Raw genomic sequence first — 17647 nt, 5'->3', positions numbered from 1 at the left:
CATTCTCACACCACTTCCCTTCCATCTCATCTCCTGCACACAACATATGTCCACTCTTCTTCTGACCAATACTTCCACCACTTCTGATCTCCCTGTCATTGTCCCTACATTCCACGTCCCAAACCTCAGAAACCGATCTCCACGTCGGGCATCAGACGTTTCGTCGTCATAAATGGAGTGATTTCCTCCCTTGCTTCGATCGGGTTCCCCACCTTGAGTTTTGACGAGAGGGGGTGGGGTCCCACACGGGGTTCTTCGGGCTGTACCCTGCCCATATGTAGTTGTAATTGTCATGGTTCCCTTTTTGAGGCAGTGTTTTTATGGCCGGATGCCCCTCCTGACGCCAACCCTTTTAGTCGCCTCTTGCGACACGCAGGGATACGGTGTACCTAATTCCAAACCGGGGTACACGCCGGGGCTTTTTTCAGTAAAGAAAAAAAAAAGACATTTTCATGTTTACCATTGTGATGAGCGAATGTTCATGACTTGAGAAATGCACCAATGATTGGCAAGGTTAGATCTTGCTCATTCTCGGTTGTGTAACTACATCCTCCATTACTACTACTACTACTCCTATAATGGCTCCAATTTTTCCCAACGAATGCACATCCTCCACTACTACTGCTACTCCTATATAATGGCTCCATTTTTTCCCAACGAATGGGATCAGTCAGGTTTTTGGCCCAAGTCTCCTGAGCATGAACTGGCTGGCCATGCCTGCACTCATCACTGCCTGCACTCACTCCACCTTTGGCACTGCCTGCATACTTCCCATCCTCACCACTGCCTACACTCACCCCACCCTCACCACTGCCTACACTCACCCCACCCTCACCACTGCCTGCACTCACCCCACCCTCATCATTGTCTGCACTCACCCTATTCTCACCACTGTTTGTACTCTCCCCACCCTTGTCATTGCCTGCACTCGCCCACCCTCGTAACTGCTTGCACTTGCCCCACCCTCGTCGCTGCCTGTACTCGCCCCACCCTCGTCGCTGCCTGTACTCGCCCCACCCTCGTCGCTGGCTGTACTCGCCCCACCCTCGTCACTGCCTGCACTCACCCTACCCTCGTCACTGCCTGCACTCGCCCACCCTCATCACTGCTTGCACTCGCACACCCTCGTCATTGCCTGCACTCGCACCACCCTCGTGACTTTGCACTTGCCCACCCTCGTCACTGCCTGCATTCACCCTACCCTCATCACTGCCTGCACTTGCCCCACCCTCGTCACTGCCAGCACTCGCCCCACCCTCGTCACTGCCTGCACTCAACCTACCCTCGTCACTGCCTGCACTCACGCACCCTCATCACTGCTTGCACTCGCACACCCTCGTGACTGCTTGCACTTGCCCACCCTCGTCACTGCCTGCATTCACCCTACCCTCATCACTGCCTGCACTTGCCCCACCCTCATCACTGCCAGCACTCGCCCCACCCTCGTCACTGCCTGCATTCGCCCACCCTTGTCACTGCCTGCATTCGCCCACCCTCGTCACTGCCTGCACTCACCCACCCTCATCACTGCTTGCACTCGCACACCCTCGTTATTGCCTACACTCGCCCCACCCTCGTGACTGCTTGCACTTGCCCACCCTCGTGACTGCCTGCATTCACCCTACCCTCATCACTGCCTGCACTTGCCCCACCCTCGTCACTGCCAGCACTCGCCCCACCCTTCTCACAGCCTGCACTCACCCACCCTCATCACTGCTTGCACTCACACACCCTCGTCATTGCCTGCACTCGCCCCACCCTCGTGACTGCTTGCACTTGCCCACCCTCGTCACTGCATGCATTCACCCTACCCTCATCACTGCCTGCACTTGCCCCACCCTCGTCACTGCCAGCACTCGCCCCACCCTCGTCACTGCCAGCACTCGTCACAGCCTGCACTCGACCCACCTTTGTCACTGCCTGCATTCGCCCACCCTCGTCACTGCTTGCACTCGCCGACCCTCGTCACTGCCTGCATTCGCCCATCCTCGTCACTGCCTGCATTCGCCCATCCTCGTCACTGCCTGCATTCGCCCATCCTCGTCACTGCCTGAACTTGCCCCACCCTCGTCACGGCCTGCATTTACCCACCCTCGTCACGGCCTGCATTTACCCACCCTCGTCACTGCCTGCATTCGCCCACCCTCGTCACTGCTTGCACTCGCCCACCCTCGTCACTGCCTTCACTCACCCCACCCTCGGCACTGCCTGCACTCACCCACCCTCGTCACTGCCTGCACTCACCCACCCTCGTCACTGCCTGCACTCGCCCATCCTCTTCACTGCCTGCACTCGCCCACCCTCTTCACTGCCTGCACTCGCCCCATCCTTGTCACTGCTTGCACTCAGCACTCTCTGAACTCGCTCCACCCTCACCACTTTCTGCACCAGCTCATGTTAGCAGAAGTGCCACCCAGCTTAACATCCATCTGAGGGGCTTGGTGACGCAAGGTACCATTTTGACACTTTATAATCTGATCAGTAATCAAAACCAGGCACGACAGCTCAAATGTAAATGTACTGCCTCTTTCCCCACTGTCCTGTTCTAATACCTGCTAATCATTATGGATGAAGATCATTGAGGTCGTATCTCTGGACGTGAGCCTGACATTTTTTTGACAGCACTATAATAACCAGAGGTGCCTTTATTTCGTGTTATTAAAAAACGAACGTTCCTATCTCAAACGATGCTTTGCTGGGGAGACATCTTCACTCACCTGCCAGGGAATTTCAAAAGAACGTTTTTGGCTTTGAAAATGTCTGGTGGATTTCGGTGGAGGGAAGAATGCCGAGCAAGAAGAAGCGATGCATGTGCATGGAAGTCTGCATGGCTTGCTTTTATGATCGACTTGGTTTTTGTGGGTTTCCTGATTTAACTTATTGGATTTCGCGCTTACACAGCGATTACCGATGAGAGATGACGTGATTGTGGTTATGCCGGAGGGGTGCGTGGAGGCCATTTTCAATTCTCCAATTGAACACGAGCGACGTGCAGTGAATCATCTCCCGAATTGCTTGCGCCACTTGCTTCTGGTGTTGTGACGGGTTATTTGATCTGATAGCTGCTTGTACAATCCATAAACACCGGTCGCGTTCTACAAATACTGCTTGCTCCCTACCACCTTTCCTACATTCCCCACGAGTGGTTACTATCCGAGCCACCTCGTCTGCACCCCGCCCCTCCGGTGGGACGGTGGAATAATAGCTTGTATGGACGCCCACGTGGCCTCATCACCGTTTCGGAGGCGGCGTATCCTGGCAACGGGCTGCCGGGCCTTGTTTGCTGCGGAGGTTCGTTAACGCCCCAGCCGCGTCCTGAGCAGCTTCTTGCCGCAGCGTGCGACTCCTCGGTAAGTCGACCGAACGCGTAGGTAGCAATGGCTTTGTGCGAATGGGGTACGAGATGTAGCCGGTTGTTTCGTGTGCGCGCAAAGTTGCTGCTACGCGCGTCTCCCGCCAGCGACGCTTTGTGCCCGGGGGGTCACGGAGCGGCACGTGTGTCGTACTGCGTGCATTGCAGCCCCTCCCCTCCCGTGCTGCGTGCGAGGCGGATCGTCACCCCCCACCCGTGCGGCACACGTGCTGTCCTTCCCGATGATGCGCGACGCACGTCCATCGAGCGAGCGATGAAGTTTCTCTCGATGCTTGAAATCGTCCCCAATCGCTATTGGCAACTTTTTTTTATTTTTTTATAAGCAATCACTCGCGCATTGATCACCGATGAGACCCGCGGTCAGCGTCACGTTCGCCGTTTGCAAACCCCGTGCGTGCAACGAAGCGTCGCTTTAAACGAAGGGCTTCACGCCTCTGTCTCGGTGTCGCCCTCTCGGGGGCTCTTGCGCGCTTATCTGTCGATGGGCTTGCATCCCTCGCTCGGACGGAATCCAAAATGCATTGCGAGAGCCAGGACACCCACCGTCGGATCGCTCCTCCTTTATGTGCGATGTGCTGCTGCTGCTGCTGCTGCTGCTGCAGCCGTCGTGTTGTCGCGTGACGCGGCTCGCGCGTCCCTCGCTGCAACCGCTCACCGCGTGCGGTTTGCTCCGGCGTGCGTCCGCAATTTGCATCGGTGCAGTGAATTGCAAAGCCGCTTGCAGCTCTCCAGACTAAGCCCCCCTTTCTTGCAACTGCATCCCTCTCCCTCCTACGTTTGCCGTTCTGCTCACCATTTCAACAAGTCTCCCTCTCCCGCCCTTTGCTCCCCCAGCTGCACCCGCCTCTACGCGTGCATCGCCGTTCTATACATCCCGGGCTCGGAGCGGCGGTTGAAGATGTCGGTGGTCGTCGCGTTTTTCCGGGGTATCGCCATCCTGCCTCGACATTTCCCCACTGGTGCGAGACGCCATGACCCCGAGGCTCTGGCGGTCCGTCGCCGCCGCGCCGATGGAGGCGAGGCGGGCCGCGTCCGCTCCTGTCCGGTCGCGGGAGTCTTCGTGGCCATGGGAAGCCTGTTATTCTTGCTGGGTATCGGCATGACTGTGCTCGGATACTGGCCGCGACCTCCGATTGATATCGACCGCGATCCGCGGAATAATGGCACCGTGTCTATGACCCTCGAGGAAAAAGCGAACGGCACGGCGAACGAGCTGAAGAAAGGCTTCTTAGCACGGTCTCTCCACACTTACACCATGAAAATCCTGGGACCTCTCACAGTGGGTCTCGGGGTGTTTTTGTTTATCTGTGGCGTGGCCGCTCTGTACGAGAACCGTGGGAGGAGCCGCTCGAAGGTTGTTCACCTGCGAGATATCTACACGGCGGTCATCGATGCCGAGGCTGGAAGAGACCCAGATGCGTTGGCCAAGGAAGCCACCAAGCTGGGTCACAATTGCAATGCGCACGACATAAAGTGTTTTGAGCCTCAATGTGCTGCCAAGTTGGCAGCCAACCTTCTTATGACACTTCCTTGTGCTCTGAGCCACCCAGAGCTCTTTGGAGATGGATCGTTGGGCACCGGACCCGGCGGTCTTCCCGGACCTTGGTTCCCGGATCGTCCTAGTTCTACGCTGAACACTGTGCATATCAGCAGCTGTGGAAAAGCAAGACAGGCTGCAAATGGTACACCGAGGAATTTCCGCATGAAGTCCATTGTGTCATCGTCCATCACGGCGTTCACGGTACCCCTGATCAAGCTGAACAGTCTTCTAGCCGAAGAGCAGGCCGTGCCCGCTTCGGAAAGGCATGCCACTGATGCCGAGGACCTACAGAACTTGAGCGAACCCCTTCTCGATAAGAGCCGTAGCGAGGGCCGGGGGGACGGTGGGTTGGCCCCCCCACCCACCGTAACGGCTGAGCCTCCGATGAAGCCTCAGGATGAGGCGCAGAGTCACGAGGAGCAGCCCACAAAGACGGATTTGACTGGCAAAGTTCCGACACCTGCTCTGGTTGTTTCCACCACAGATCAAAAGACAGAAACTACTACGGAGGCCTCTACAACGAGCTCGGAAACAGCCTTGATGACTTTGGCCCCAACAATTACAATAGCGAGCACGGCGACCGTGCCAGTGACCTCGGCACCCATGACGACGACGAAGCCCGAGGATAGTGTTGCAATTATCTCCCCGGTGAAAGACGCAAAAAAGGAGCAGATTGAGGAGAAGGCTTGCCTCGAACAGCCACCCACAAACACGGTCCAGGAAAAACTTCCACTCAAAAAGACTGAACAGGAAAAAATTCCACCCAAGGAGACCGTGGAGCCAGAACCTAAAAGCCCGAGAAAAGGAGATGACACAAAAAAGGAGACCAACGAAGGGGGTGGTGACCACCATGAAGGATATAATACCATGGAAGGTATCGACCTTCTGGATGACGAATTCAATCCCTTGAAGGCCCCACGGCGACAGTACACCAAAAAAGAGAAGCTGCTCATGATTGCTCGCTCACCTGACAAAGAAAACCTGGAGGAAGACGAAGCGAGCGCTGCAGCCCGGCAGAACTCCTCCGAGAGCAAGTTCTGAAGAAGCCGCGACCTTCTCGACTCCATGTCGTCACCTCGGCACTCTTCTTGTGCCAGGGACGGCAAGAAGCTCCAGCCATATATAGTAGCCAGAGGCGAGAAAACCAGCACTATCCATCAGCCTCAATCGGTTTTGTTGTCGCCCGTTTTTTGGCAGTCGGTCTGCGAGGTCCTTTCAAACCACTCTACCCGTTGTGTCCACTCTCGCTTTTCCTTTTCGCCGCTGACTATTCTCTACCCCATCACTCCTCAATCAGTCTCCCTCCCACTACCTCCCTCCTATCGACGAGTTTTTGAGAAACCGAGGATGATACTGCCGGAGGCAAAGGGTTTTTCGTCGTGAGTTGTCCTTGTGTATGGACCATCCGGTCTTCACGCTTCATGCCTGATCTCGACTTCGGGCTGCAGCGCCAAATGTTCTCCAAGCGGCTCCGGCCTCCTTTTTACTCTTTTTGTGTTGTTTCCCCTTTATTTGTGTTGTTTCCTCTTAAGGACTTGGTTTTTCCGTCCTTGTTTTGGTGGTTGTGCTTTACACTCGACCCGATCCTTCGTCCTTGCGAACGCAGTGCTGTACAGAGTCTACATTGAGTCACCTGTTGGCTCGTTTTATTACCGATTCGATGTACCCTATAAGTTGCATGCTGTTCAGTTGTTTTTTATCCATCAGAGGCCATAAAAGTGTTAATTATTCTCAGTGTTCTTTCTTATAACATGACTTGGTGTCGTTCAGACAGTGGCACGTTCCTGTGTTTACGGAGCCGCTCAAGACAACGAAAGCCGTTCTGTCGACATTTTTAATATCGCCGTCCATTAATTGTCCTCTAATTCTGCTGCCGATCACAGTTGCCATATAAGATATTTTCTATACAGTGCAAGTCTGGTATTAATTATAAGTCTGGTATTGATTAATGGTAAATTAAGTGATTTATTTATTATTTTTGACGAGGCTTAAGTGGATCCTTTTAGTATTCTGCATGCTGTTTCGTTTCCCATATGCCGTGGATATGCGATCTTATTGGAGAGTTTTGATATTTGTAAATAAAAATCTTTTGTCTGTGAACAGTTGATCGTGTGACGTACGTGTGTTCTCATCGCCATTCTTGTTAATTACCAACATTTAGGGAACGTGGGCGAGCAGATGCACTGCATGGATAATTAGCATGATGCCCCATGAAAGGCTTGCATTCTTGCAAACCATATGAACAAGTGTACATAGTGTTTTCCCTTCAGGATTGTTCATCTGGATCTACATAATAAATACGCACGAGGTGGAGGAGTGGTTAAGAACGAGGGGGGAGGGGCGAGTGAGATATGTATGGTATGCATATAGTGGAGATGACGAACGAGAGATGAAACTAATTGCGGTAACGGAATTATTGTAACTTGATATGACCTTTCACCTCCTGACCCCAAAATCTAATCAGTTCATCTTTACATCATTCTACATAATTTCACCAAATTTGGTCAGAATCCCATCACTGGTTCACAAGTTATTGCGGTAACAGGATTTTTTTACCTAACATGACCTTTGGCCTTTGACTTCGTGACCCCAAAATCTAATCGGTTCATCTTTACCTCATTATACAGACCTGCACCAACTTTGACTAAGACCCCTTCAGCCATTCTCAAGTTGTTGCGGTAATGAAAACCTATCACGGATGGATGGACAGCCGGACAGCCGGACGGACAACCTGAAAACATAATGCCTCCGTCGACGATAAAAAAATTCCACCATTTGAGTAAGTAATATTTATATTTCCCTTTACAATGCTTTCAATCCTGTAAAGTGGGCTATGTCCCTTTTACAATGAGTAGGATCCTGTAGAGCATCACAAGGAACTTGTACGCAGGAGGAGGCCATTTGGCACATCAAGCCTGCATTACTGCGTCTCGTGTTTTCTTCAGCCACTCGTCATGTCCCACAATAATTCAATCTAACAGGTTATCAACATTAATTTGCTGTGGGAGTGGTATGAGAACAGTGGGGCAGCCATACACATCACTAGGGTGTTTTATAATTAATAGCAGGATTGGCTGACTATGCTTGCCTCACCTCACGTCACTGCAGAGGCACAGGCTTGTTTTAACTGAGGATAATGACTGTACGTGAGTTGTTGTGTTGTCATAATTTACACCAATCATAACACAAACATTTCTTTGTAATACCGGTGAGATTATTTATTTGTAATCTAAAAGGGTTCCAAGTGGTCTAAAGCTCTAAATGGTCAAGAGTCTAAGCTATCTTATCTGTCTGAAGGGTGTAAGGAGTCTAAATGGTGTTAAGGTCTAAGGGGTCAAAAGGGACTTAAGGAGTGTGACTGTCTAAAGGTTCTTGGGGTCTAAATGATATAAAAGGTCGAAAGGGTGAAGGTATCTAAAGGTGTCAAGTATTGAAAGGGTCCTAAAGGTAAATGGAGCTTTAAGGGTCTTGGGGGGGGGGGGCTTTAGGGTCTAATGGTTCTAAAGGGTCTTTGGGTTATTTGGGGTCTTTTTGTCTTCAGGGTATTTTTGGTCTTCAGGGTATTTGGGGTCTTTTGGGTCCTCGAGGTCTTTTGGGTCCTCAAGATCTTTTGGATCTTTGGGGTCTTAGAAGTCTAGGGATTCTGAAAAGGTTTCCAAAGTTCTAAGGGGACTCAGCAGTCTAAAGGGTCGAAAGGTACATTCTAATAGTACGTAAATAATAGACATACATCATTAATAGACAGGATGCAACGAGTTCGAACAGTACGTAATCAATAGACATATAGTCACACGGCTTCAGGGACAGATGGATAGACACTCCGAGACTAAACTCCTTGTATATTATAGATACATGTGATCAGAATTATTCTTTTTAATACAAGGTCAAGGTTTGTGGAAGAACTAGAACACTGAATTGATCAGAACGCAACAGAACAAAAGCAACAGTAGAGAGAGGGGGGAAACGCCAACATCAGGATTGAAGGACAAAACAGAGGGAGGCTTGGACAAATAATGGGGGTGGGAAGGAATGAAGGGTAGGGATGGACACATGGGGTGGAATATCTGGAAAATTAGGAGGAAGTGGGCTTGGGGGTGTGGGGTGGATAACGGGGACACAAAGGATCATGGTTTTGGATGGGGGATGATTTGAAGTGGTGGTGAACAGCTGTCTTGACAATGTGGAGGGAAGGATGAGATTGAAGAGAATGTGGAAATTGATTCCAAAGGTGGGGGAAATGAATCGCACCTGTGTCCAAAGGTAGTGATTCAGTTTGGCATTGTTAATATGAAATAGGCAAAGCCTAGTAACAAATGAAACCCTTTAGAATTATGTATTAGAATTACACAATATAATTACCCTTTAGAACCCTTTAAAATTAGCCCTTAGAATTAGCCCTGAGAATCAATCTTTAAAATTACCCTTGAAGATTACCCTTTAAAATTACCCTTTAGAATCACCCTTCAGAATTACCCTTTAGAATTACCCTTCAGAATTACCCTTCAGAATTACCCTTTAGAATTACCCTTTAGAATTACCCTTCAGAATTACCCTTCAGAATTACCCTTTAGAATTACCCTTTAGAATTACCCTTTAGAATCACCCTTCAGAATTACCCTTTAGAATTACCCTTCAGAATTACCCTTCAGAATTACCCTTTAGAATTACCCTTTAGAATTACCCTTTAGAATTACCCTTTAGAATTACCCTTTAGAATTACCCTTTGGAATTACCCTTTGGAATTACCCTTTATGACCCTTTAGAATTACACCTTAGAATTACCCTTTAGAATCCATTTGAATTACCCTTTATAATTAAACATGGTGGGTTGGAAAGTTTCTTCTTCTTCATTTTTTGTGGAAGGCTGTAAGGAAGGACACAGCCAAATATTGCAGCGGCTTCACCACTTAAAAACAGGGAACAAACGATTGGAGGTGAGCAGTGATTCTGGATTTTTAGAGTTTCACCAGAAAGGAGTTGATGGTGGACCACATGTACCCTGCAAAAACCTGGGTAAGTCAAAGCACAGAGAGCATAGGATGCAAGACCAGAAAGGAGGTGGTAAGAGACCAATGACCTGTCTGTGATGGTGGAGTGAAACCTGAAGGCCTTGGTTTCCACGGTGTCAAGCTGAGCAAGGTGTAAGGCAGGGCCAGCCCAGAAGGGAGAGCAGTGCTCCATCAAGCTGCGGATGAAAGCTTTGTATTTTTTGAGAAGCTCAGTAGTGCCAAGGAAGGACTTCGCATGATGGAGGATGCCCAGTCGGTGACTGGCTTTGGAGGCCAGCTTGGAAAATTTCCCAAGAAAGATCACGGCAGATAGTGAGACCCAAAAGCTTGAGTGACAGAACTTCTTCGAGAGCATTGTTGAGAAAGTAAACAACAACAACAACAAAAGGCATTTTAAGGCCATTTTCCCTGCTAGAGCGGGGATTAGCCTTGCAGGCCCCATGACAATCTTCTCCATTTTGCCCTATTTTCTGCATCTCCCCTTGTTAACCCGCATTTCTTTTTCCAACATCTTTAGCCAAGTCTTTCTCGGTCTTCCCCATCCTCTACTTCCTTCTACATTCATTTCCATCACTCTTCTCACCCAGTCACTTTCATCCTTCCTCAACACATGACCAAACCAGCTCAACCTGTTCCTCTTCACAGCATCAATCACAGGCTCTATTCCCATCATCTTTCGCAATTCATCATTTGTCTTCCTCTATCTCAACGATACTCCACACATCCACCGAACCATTCGCATTTCCACCCTTTCCAGCCTTCGTTGCTGCTCCACGTTCATTACCCATGTCTCGCTCCCATAAATCATAACACTTCTCACACATGCAGCATACACCTTTCCCTTCAGCTTCAACGACACTCCCCTCCTTGTCAGCACGCCACTCAGTTCCCGAAACTTCTTCCATGCACATCTCACTCGAGCAACCGTTGCCGAGTCTGATCCACCTTCTCCATTCAGCATGTCTCTGAGGTAACAAAATGTTTTCACACCTTCCAGCTCAGCCATCTCCAAGATCCAACTCAATATTTCCTCCATCTGCAGCTCCCTCTGTGCACACCTTACACTTGAATGCAGCTACCACACTCGTCAATGACCCTCTCAGACCACGACATTTTCAATCAACCCACTCGGCACACATTGTACATTGAATGGAGTTCACTCCGACACCCTTCCTGCACACAGCACACGGTCACTTCCCAGTTCTTTCCACCTCACCACATGCTATACCACTTGCCATCACCTTCGTCTTTCTGATATTCACCTTCAGACCTTTTGCCTCCATACATTCCTTCCACTTGTTCAATTTCTCTTTCAGTCAATCCATACTCTCTGCAATGAACACCAGATGCTATGCATACAACTCCCACGGTAAACCATCCTTTACGTTCCGAACCAGCACCTTCATCACAGCTACAAATAGTAGTGGACTTGGTACCGACCCCTGATGCACTCCCACCTTCAACTCAAACTCACCACTGTTCCCGTCCTTCCTCCTTACAGCTGTGCGTGCTCTTTTGTACATTGCCATCACTACTCTGATCAACCATTCCTCAACTCCTAACTTCCTCAATGCCCATGTCACTACTTCATGTGGAACCCTATCGAATGCTTTCTCCAGATCAACAAACCCAAAAAACAACTTCTTCCTCTTCTCCATGTACAGTGCATTCAGAAAGTATTCAGACCCCTTAACTTTTTTCACATTTTGTTATGTTGCAGCCCTATGTTGAAATCGTTTAAATTCATTTTTTCCCTCATCAATCTACACTCAATACCCCATAATGACAGAGAAAACAGGATTTTAGAAAGTTTTGCAAATTTATTAAGAAACAAGTACAAAAAGTTTTAATTAAAACAAAAGCCGCGTCGATGTTACACAATACCTAGATGCAGCTGTGCCTATAACGTCGATGTTATAGGCACAGGACATTCCTATTGATTCGATTACTTAATGTTATTTTTGTGCAAAGTGAAAATATATCTCGGCAATTTCCCGTGTGTGGCGACGAATTTTTAATATATCTCGGCATTTTCCCGTCTGTTATTTCAGGCGGTGTATGACTGACCATGCCGCGATTTAAAAAATATATATCTCGGCAATTTCCCGTATGTGGCGACACGTGAACGAAGCTATGCTCCTCTCTCCACATTATTGTGACGACGTATAAATTAAATATTTCGTCGTGACGATTGTCATCAAATGGACGAATTTTTAATATATCTCGGCATTTTCCCGTCTGTTATTTCGGGCGGTGTATGACTGACCATGCCGCGATTTAAAAAAAATATATCTCAATGGACTTGAAGTTACAGGCCTTTGAGAATTCATTTCGTTCTATAAAGGGCAACTTTCATCAGATTTTCTTCCCGTTTTTTTTCAACCGAGTCTAAAACTATGTTAGCGACTGTGAAAAATGAAATGATATATGGAATTTGATTTGAAATAAAACTGTGTGAGAGAGGAAGACACCACGGGCCTACAAAACAGGCCTCAAAGCTATGCGAGTTAATAAAATGGTGGATATTTGTTTATATGAAGCCTCTCCCACAATGGGTGGAGCTATGGTTCCCAGAATGGGTGGAGCTTTGAGGTTTTGTCTTCTCTGCAAGAACAAGAAGAACAAGAAGAACAACAACAGCAGAGGGCACTCTATGACTAGCGTCTTGCGACGCGGCTAAAAACTGAAATATCACGTTTACAAAAGTATTCAGACCCTTTGCTGTGGCACTTGAAATTTAACGCAGGTGCCTCCCATTTCTCTTGATCATCTTTGAGATGTTTCTACACCTTGATTGGAGTCCACCTGTAGTAAATTCAATTGATTGGACATGATTTGGAAATTAACAGGATTGTGTCGAGGCACAGAGAAAGGCATTGAGGAAGACAGAATCTGGTTTCTCACAGTCTGAGAGTCCTTTAGGTGCTTTTTTGCAAACTCCAAGCGGGCTTTCATGTGTCTTTCATTGAGGAGAGGCTTCCGTCTGGCCACTCTGCCATAAAGCCCAGATCGGTGGAGTGTTGCAGTGATGGTTGTCCTTCTGGAAGTTTCTCCCATCTCCACACAGGATCTCTGGAGCTCCGCCAGAGTGACCATCGGGTTCTTGGTCACCTCTCTTACCAAGGCCCTTCTCCCCCGATTGCTCAGTTTGGCCGGGTGGCCAGCTCTCGGAAGAGTCCTGGTTGTTCCAAACTTCTTCCATTTAAGAATTATGGAGGCCACTGTGCTCTTGGGAACCTTCAATGCAGCAGAAATTTTTTTGTAGGCTTCCCCAGATCTGTGCCTCGACACAAACCTGTCTCTGAGCTCTGCAGGCAGTTCCTTCGACCTCATGGCTTGGTTTTTGCTCTGATATGCATTGTCAGCTGTGAGACCTTATATAGGCAGGTGTGTGCCTTTCCAAATCATGTCCAATCAATTGAATTTACAACAGGTGGACTCCTATCAAGGTGTCGAAACATCTCAAAGATGATCAAGAGAAATGGGAGGCACCTGAGCTAAATTTCAAGTGTCATAGCAAAGGGTCTGAATACTTATGTAAATGTGATATTTCAGTTTTTTCTTTTTAATAAATTTGCAAAACTTTCTAAAATCCTGTTTTCTCTTTGTCATTATTGGGTTTTGAGTGTAGATTGATGAGGGAAAAATGAATTTAAACGATTTCAGCATGAGGCTGCAACATAACAAAATGTGAAAAAAGTGAAGGGGTTTGAATACTTTCTGAATGCACTGTAATTTTCCTGCAACTGCCTTACAATAAAAAGCGCGTTTGTCGTGCCTCTTCCTGGCATAAATCCAAACTGCATTGCCTCGATCTTCACTTTCTTCCTTATCCTTTTCTTCAACACCCTTTTGAATGCCTTCATTCCATGCTCTAATAACTTTGTCGCTCTATACGAGCCACAGTCCAGAGGGTCACCTTTCCCCATGTACAGAGGGACGAGTGTACTCGGTTCCCAATCCATTGGAATGCGGCCTTCTTTCACCACCAGATTACAGATCTCTGTCATTTTCTTCACAACCAAACTTCCCGCTGCCTTCAACATATCTCCCACAACTCCCGTCGGCCCTCCCGCTTTTCTACTCTTCATTGCTTTTATCGCTTCCTCAACTTCCTTCTCAGTTATCTTCTCTGTCGGTCCTAAAACTGGGTTACTCTCTATGTTGCCATCCCATTCATTCTCTGCATTCAAAAGCATTTCCATATATCTCTTCCATCTTCCTTTAATTCCATCTGGGTCCACAACGATTTGTCCCACTTCATCCTTCAAGCAACTCACCCCCATCACATCACACCTCTCTTTCGCTATCTGCTTTGCAATCCTGAATACCGCTCTCTGACCCTCTTCCGAATCCGAGCGTTCCCCGAACATTTTCCTACATGCCTCCTGCGCCTTTGCTACCTCTTTCTTTGCAGCCTTCTTGGCTGCCTTATAACTTTCATGCTCTGCCTCTTCTACCCCCGTATCCTTCGCCTGCTGCCACTCCTTGAACTTCTTCCTCTTCTCGTCAATCCTCTTTCCAACTTCATCATCCCACCACCATGTTTCCGAGTCCCTCTGTTTCCTTTTGTCCATCCACATACCTCACCGACGGCTCTGGACAGACTATCTTTCATTGACATCCAACCACTTTCAAGCTCCACCACATCCTCCACCATTATCAGCCTTTCTTTTTATGCCTCCCTCACTGTCACCTCTTTCAACCTCCACACCTTCATTCTCTGTTGGTACTTTACCGCCGAGCTCTCCTCGCACCTTTCACTCTTATGTCGCAGACAACCAAGTGGTGCTGTGAAACAGCCTCCTCCCCCGGAATCACCGTTGTGTCCCAGAGGTGCCCGCGATCTCACCTACGCACCATCAGGGATTCAACAGTTGTCGTCGCCCCACCTGACGTGTATGTAACAAGCTTATTATCCGCTTTCTGGAACAGAGTATTACAAATCAACAAATCAGCTCCATCAGCAAACTCCAAAATCCTTTCACCTTCTCCATTTCTCACACCATATCCGTAACCCCCATGAACTCCCTCAAAACCTTCCATACTCCTTCCCACATGTCCATTTAGGTCTCCTCCTACCACAACAACTTCCTCATCTTTCACATTTTCCATCAGCTTCTCTCTCGCACACCAGAACTTGTCCTTCTCTTCATCGCTCCGACCAACCTGCGGGGCATATCCCGAGATGACGTTCACCAAGAGCTTTCCAATCATCATTTTCACCATCATCAACCTTTCACTCACTCTAGTCACACTCACGACACTGTCTACAAACTCCTCAGAAAACAGGACACCAACGCCATGCACGCCTTCTGGACTTCCATGCACGTCACACCACTTCCCTTCCATGTCGTCTCCTGCACACAACATATGTCAACTCTTCTTCTGACCAATACTTCCACCACTTCTCCTGATCTGGAAAATCCTCTCTTTCTCTTTGCTGATGACTCCACTCTCTGCCGCTCAATATCTCAACCCTCAGATCGGAAGGCAGCAGCCTCTTCACTCTCTGCAGACCTGGACAAAATCACAAACTGGTCAAATAGGTCAAACATGTCTTTGAATCCTGACAAATCTCACACCCTCACTTTGTCTCTCCGAAAAGACCGACTGGACAACCCTCCTGTCTACTTTCTCAATAATCCTCTCCAAGAAGTTCTGTCACTCAAACTTTTTGGTCTCATGATCTTTCCTGGGAAAAGCACATTTCCAAGCTGGCCTCCAAAGCCAGTCGCCGACTGGGCATCCTTTGTCGTGTGAAGTCCTTTCTGGGCACTTCTGAGCTCCTCAACACATACAAAGCTTTCATCCGGAGCGCAATGGAATACGGCTCTCCCCTCTGGGCTGGTGCTCCTGCCTCACACCTAGCTCGGCTTCACGCTGTTGAAGCCAAAGCATTCAGAATCATTGGTATCTCCTTTGATGACGCTAACTCCGAGGGCCTTTCACTCACTCACCACAGGCAGGTTGGTGGTCTTTCTGTCTTCTACCGACTCATCTCCGGACTAGCTCCCCCAGCTCTCTCTGTGCTCTGTCCCCCAAATATTCCTGCAGGTCGCACAAGATCTGCCTGCAACCCTCTTATGGTTAAACTGCCAAAATCAAGACTTTCTGCTCACCTTCACTCCTTCATTCCTCTTTTCTCCCGCCTCTGGAACAAACTCCCTCACTCTCTTCAATCCCACTCCACCCTCCAGGTCTTTAAACAGCTGTTCACCACCATCTCTTATCTTCCCCCATCCAAAACCTTGATCTTTTCTACCCTGGTTAAAACCACTCCAAATCCACCTCTTTCAATCCCAAACTTCTTTCCTGAAGTTCCTAGAAGTGTTCGTTTGCTTTATACCGTGTACTCCTCCCTCCTCCCCCAGCCTGCCCCCTTCCACAGATCTATCGACATCCCTGTTCTCTACTGCTGTTGTTGTGCTTGTGTGCTTCCCTCTCTCCCCCTCTTGGCTCCCGCTCCCTTCATTGCATGTTTTCATGTTCAATGTGTTAGCTCTCACACGAGCCTCGATTCTGTTTACAAAAAAAAACAAAAAACAGTAGGCCCACACTCGACAGTTTAGAGGTGTGCAAAAAGAAACCAAAGGCGTGGTCTATCCGTGGGCCCAGACAACAACTCGTTTTCGATGACTTTTAATTAATAATTAAAAGGGAGTATGTGTGTGTGTGTGTGTGTGTGTGTGTGTGTGTGTGTGTGTGTGTGTGTGTGTGTGTGTGTGTGTGTGTTGTAAAATAAAGCATTTATTTTCACGACGCTAACGGTATGAATCTCAGGATGACAGACAGACACAGAGAATATAGTAATGAATGAATAAACAAGAAAACGTCATGCGTAGCACGATACTTGCAAAATCTACCCTCCCCCAAAAGTTTTCCAATGATACATGATGGCCTATGTTGACCTTTTGGCCTATGGTGACCTCAAAAATACTTGGTGGTTGAATTCAGTAACCAGATATGCAAGTCCTCTTCAAATTTCACATCAATTAGATGAAAATTTAGGATTTTAGAAATGTGGCCTATGTTGACCTTCCGATGTTGACCTCAAATATACTAGGTGGTTGAATTCAGTGACGAGATATGGAAGTCCTCTTCAAATTTCAAGTCAATCGGATGAAAATTGAGAATTTTAGAAATTTGGCCTATGTTGACCATTTGGCCTATGTTGACCTTTTGGCCTATGTTGACATCAAATATAGTTTGTGGTTGAATTCAGTGACCAGATATGCAAGTCCTCTTCAAATTTCAAGTCAATTGGATGAAAATTGAGGATTTTAGAAATTTGGCCTATGTTGACCTTTTGGCCTATGTTGACCTCAAAGGTACTTGGTGGTTGAATTCAGTGACCAGATGTGCAAGTCCTTTCCAAATTTCAAGTCAATTGGATGAAACTTGAGGATTTTAGAAATTTGGCCTATGTTGACCATTTGGCCTATGTTGACTTCAAAAATTCTTGGTGGTTGAATTCATTGACCAGATATGCAAGTGGTCTTCAAATTTCAAGTCAATCGGATGAAAATTGAGGATTTTAGAAATTTAGCAAAGTTGGTGACCTTTGGCCTATGTTGACCTTTTGACCTATTGACCCCAAAAACAATAGGCTTCTGGCATTTGACCAACCCTACCACTTGGTGAAGATCGGTTGAAAATTGTGACCTGTAGGCCGGTGACAAACTAAGAGTCACAAACACAACCGACCAATATACTTGAAAAATC

General features: G+C 48.0%; 1 protein-coding gene and 1 long non-coding RNA gene across 2 annotated transcripts in view; both read left to right on the top strand.

The window, feature by feature from the left end:
* The first annotated feature begins 3040 nt into the window (after positions 1–3040).
* LOC137432399 (uncharacterized) lies at positions 3041–7012 on the top strand. The gene is made up of 2 exons (XM_068124297.2): positions 3041–3350; positions 4208–7012. The coding sequence occupies exon 2, from the start codon at positions 4272–4274 to the stop codon at positions 5952–5954; it is 1683 nt and encodes a 560-aa protein (XP_067980398.2). The 5' UTR covers positions 3041–3350; positions 4208–4271; the 3' UTR covers positions 5955–7012.
* Positions 7013–7620: 608 nt separating this feature from the next.
* Positions 7621–17647, top strand: part of LOC137432400 (uncharacterized) — a 45422-nt gene continuing 35395 nt past the window's right edge. The window contains exon 1 of the long non-coding RNA XR_010985489.2: positions 7621–7692. This is a non-coding gene — a long non-coding RNA (uncharacterized LOC137432400). The remainder of the gene's footprint in view (positions 7693–17647) is intronic.

The sequence above is a fragment of the Myxine glutinosa genome, chromosome 8 (genome assembly GCF_964187855.1).
Source record: "Myxine glutinosa chromosome 8, kmMyxGlut1.1, whole genome shotgun sequence".
Taxonomy (NCBI): Eukaryota; Metazoa; Chordata; class Myxini; order Myxiniformes; family Myxinidae; genus Myxine; species Myxine glutinosa.
The sequence above is the reverse complement of the archived record's forward strand: the minus strand, read 5'-3'. Positions and strand labels throughout refer to the sequence as shown.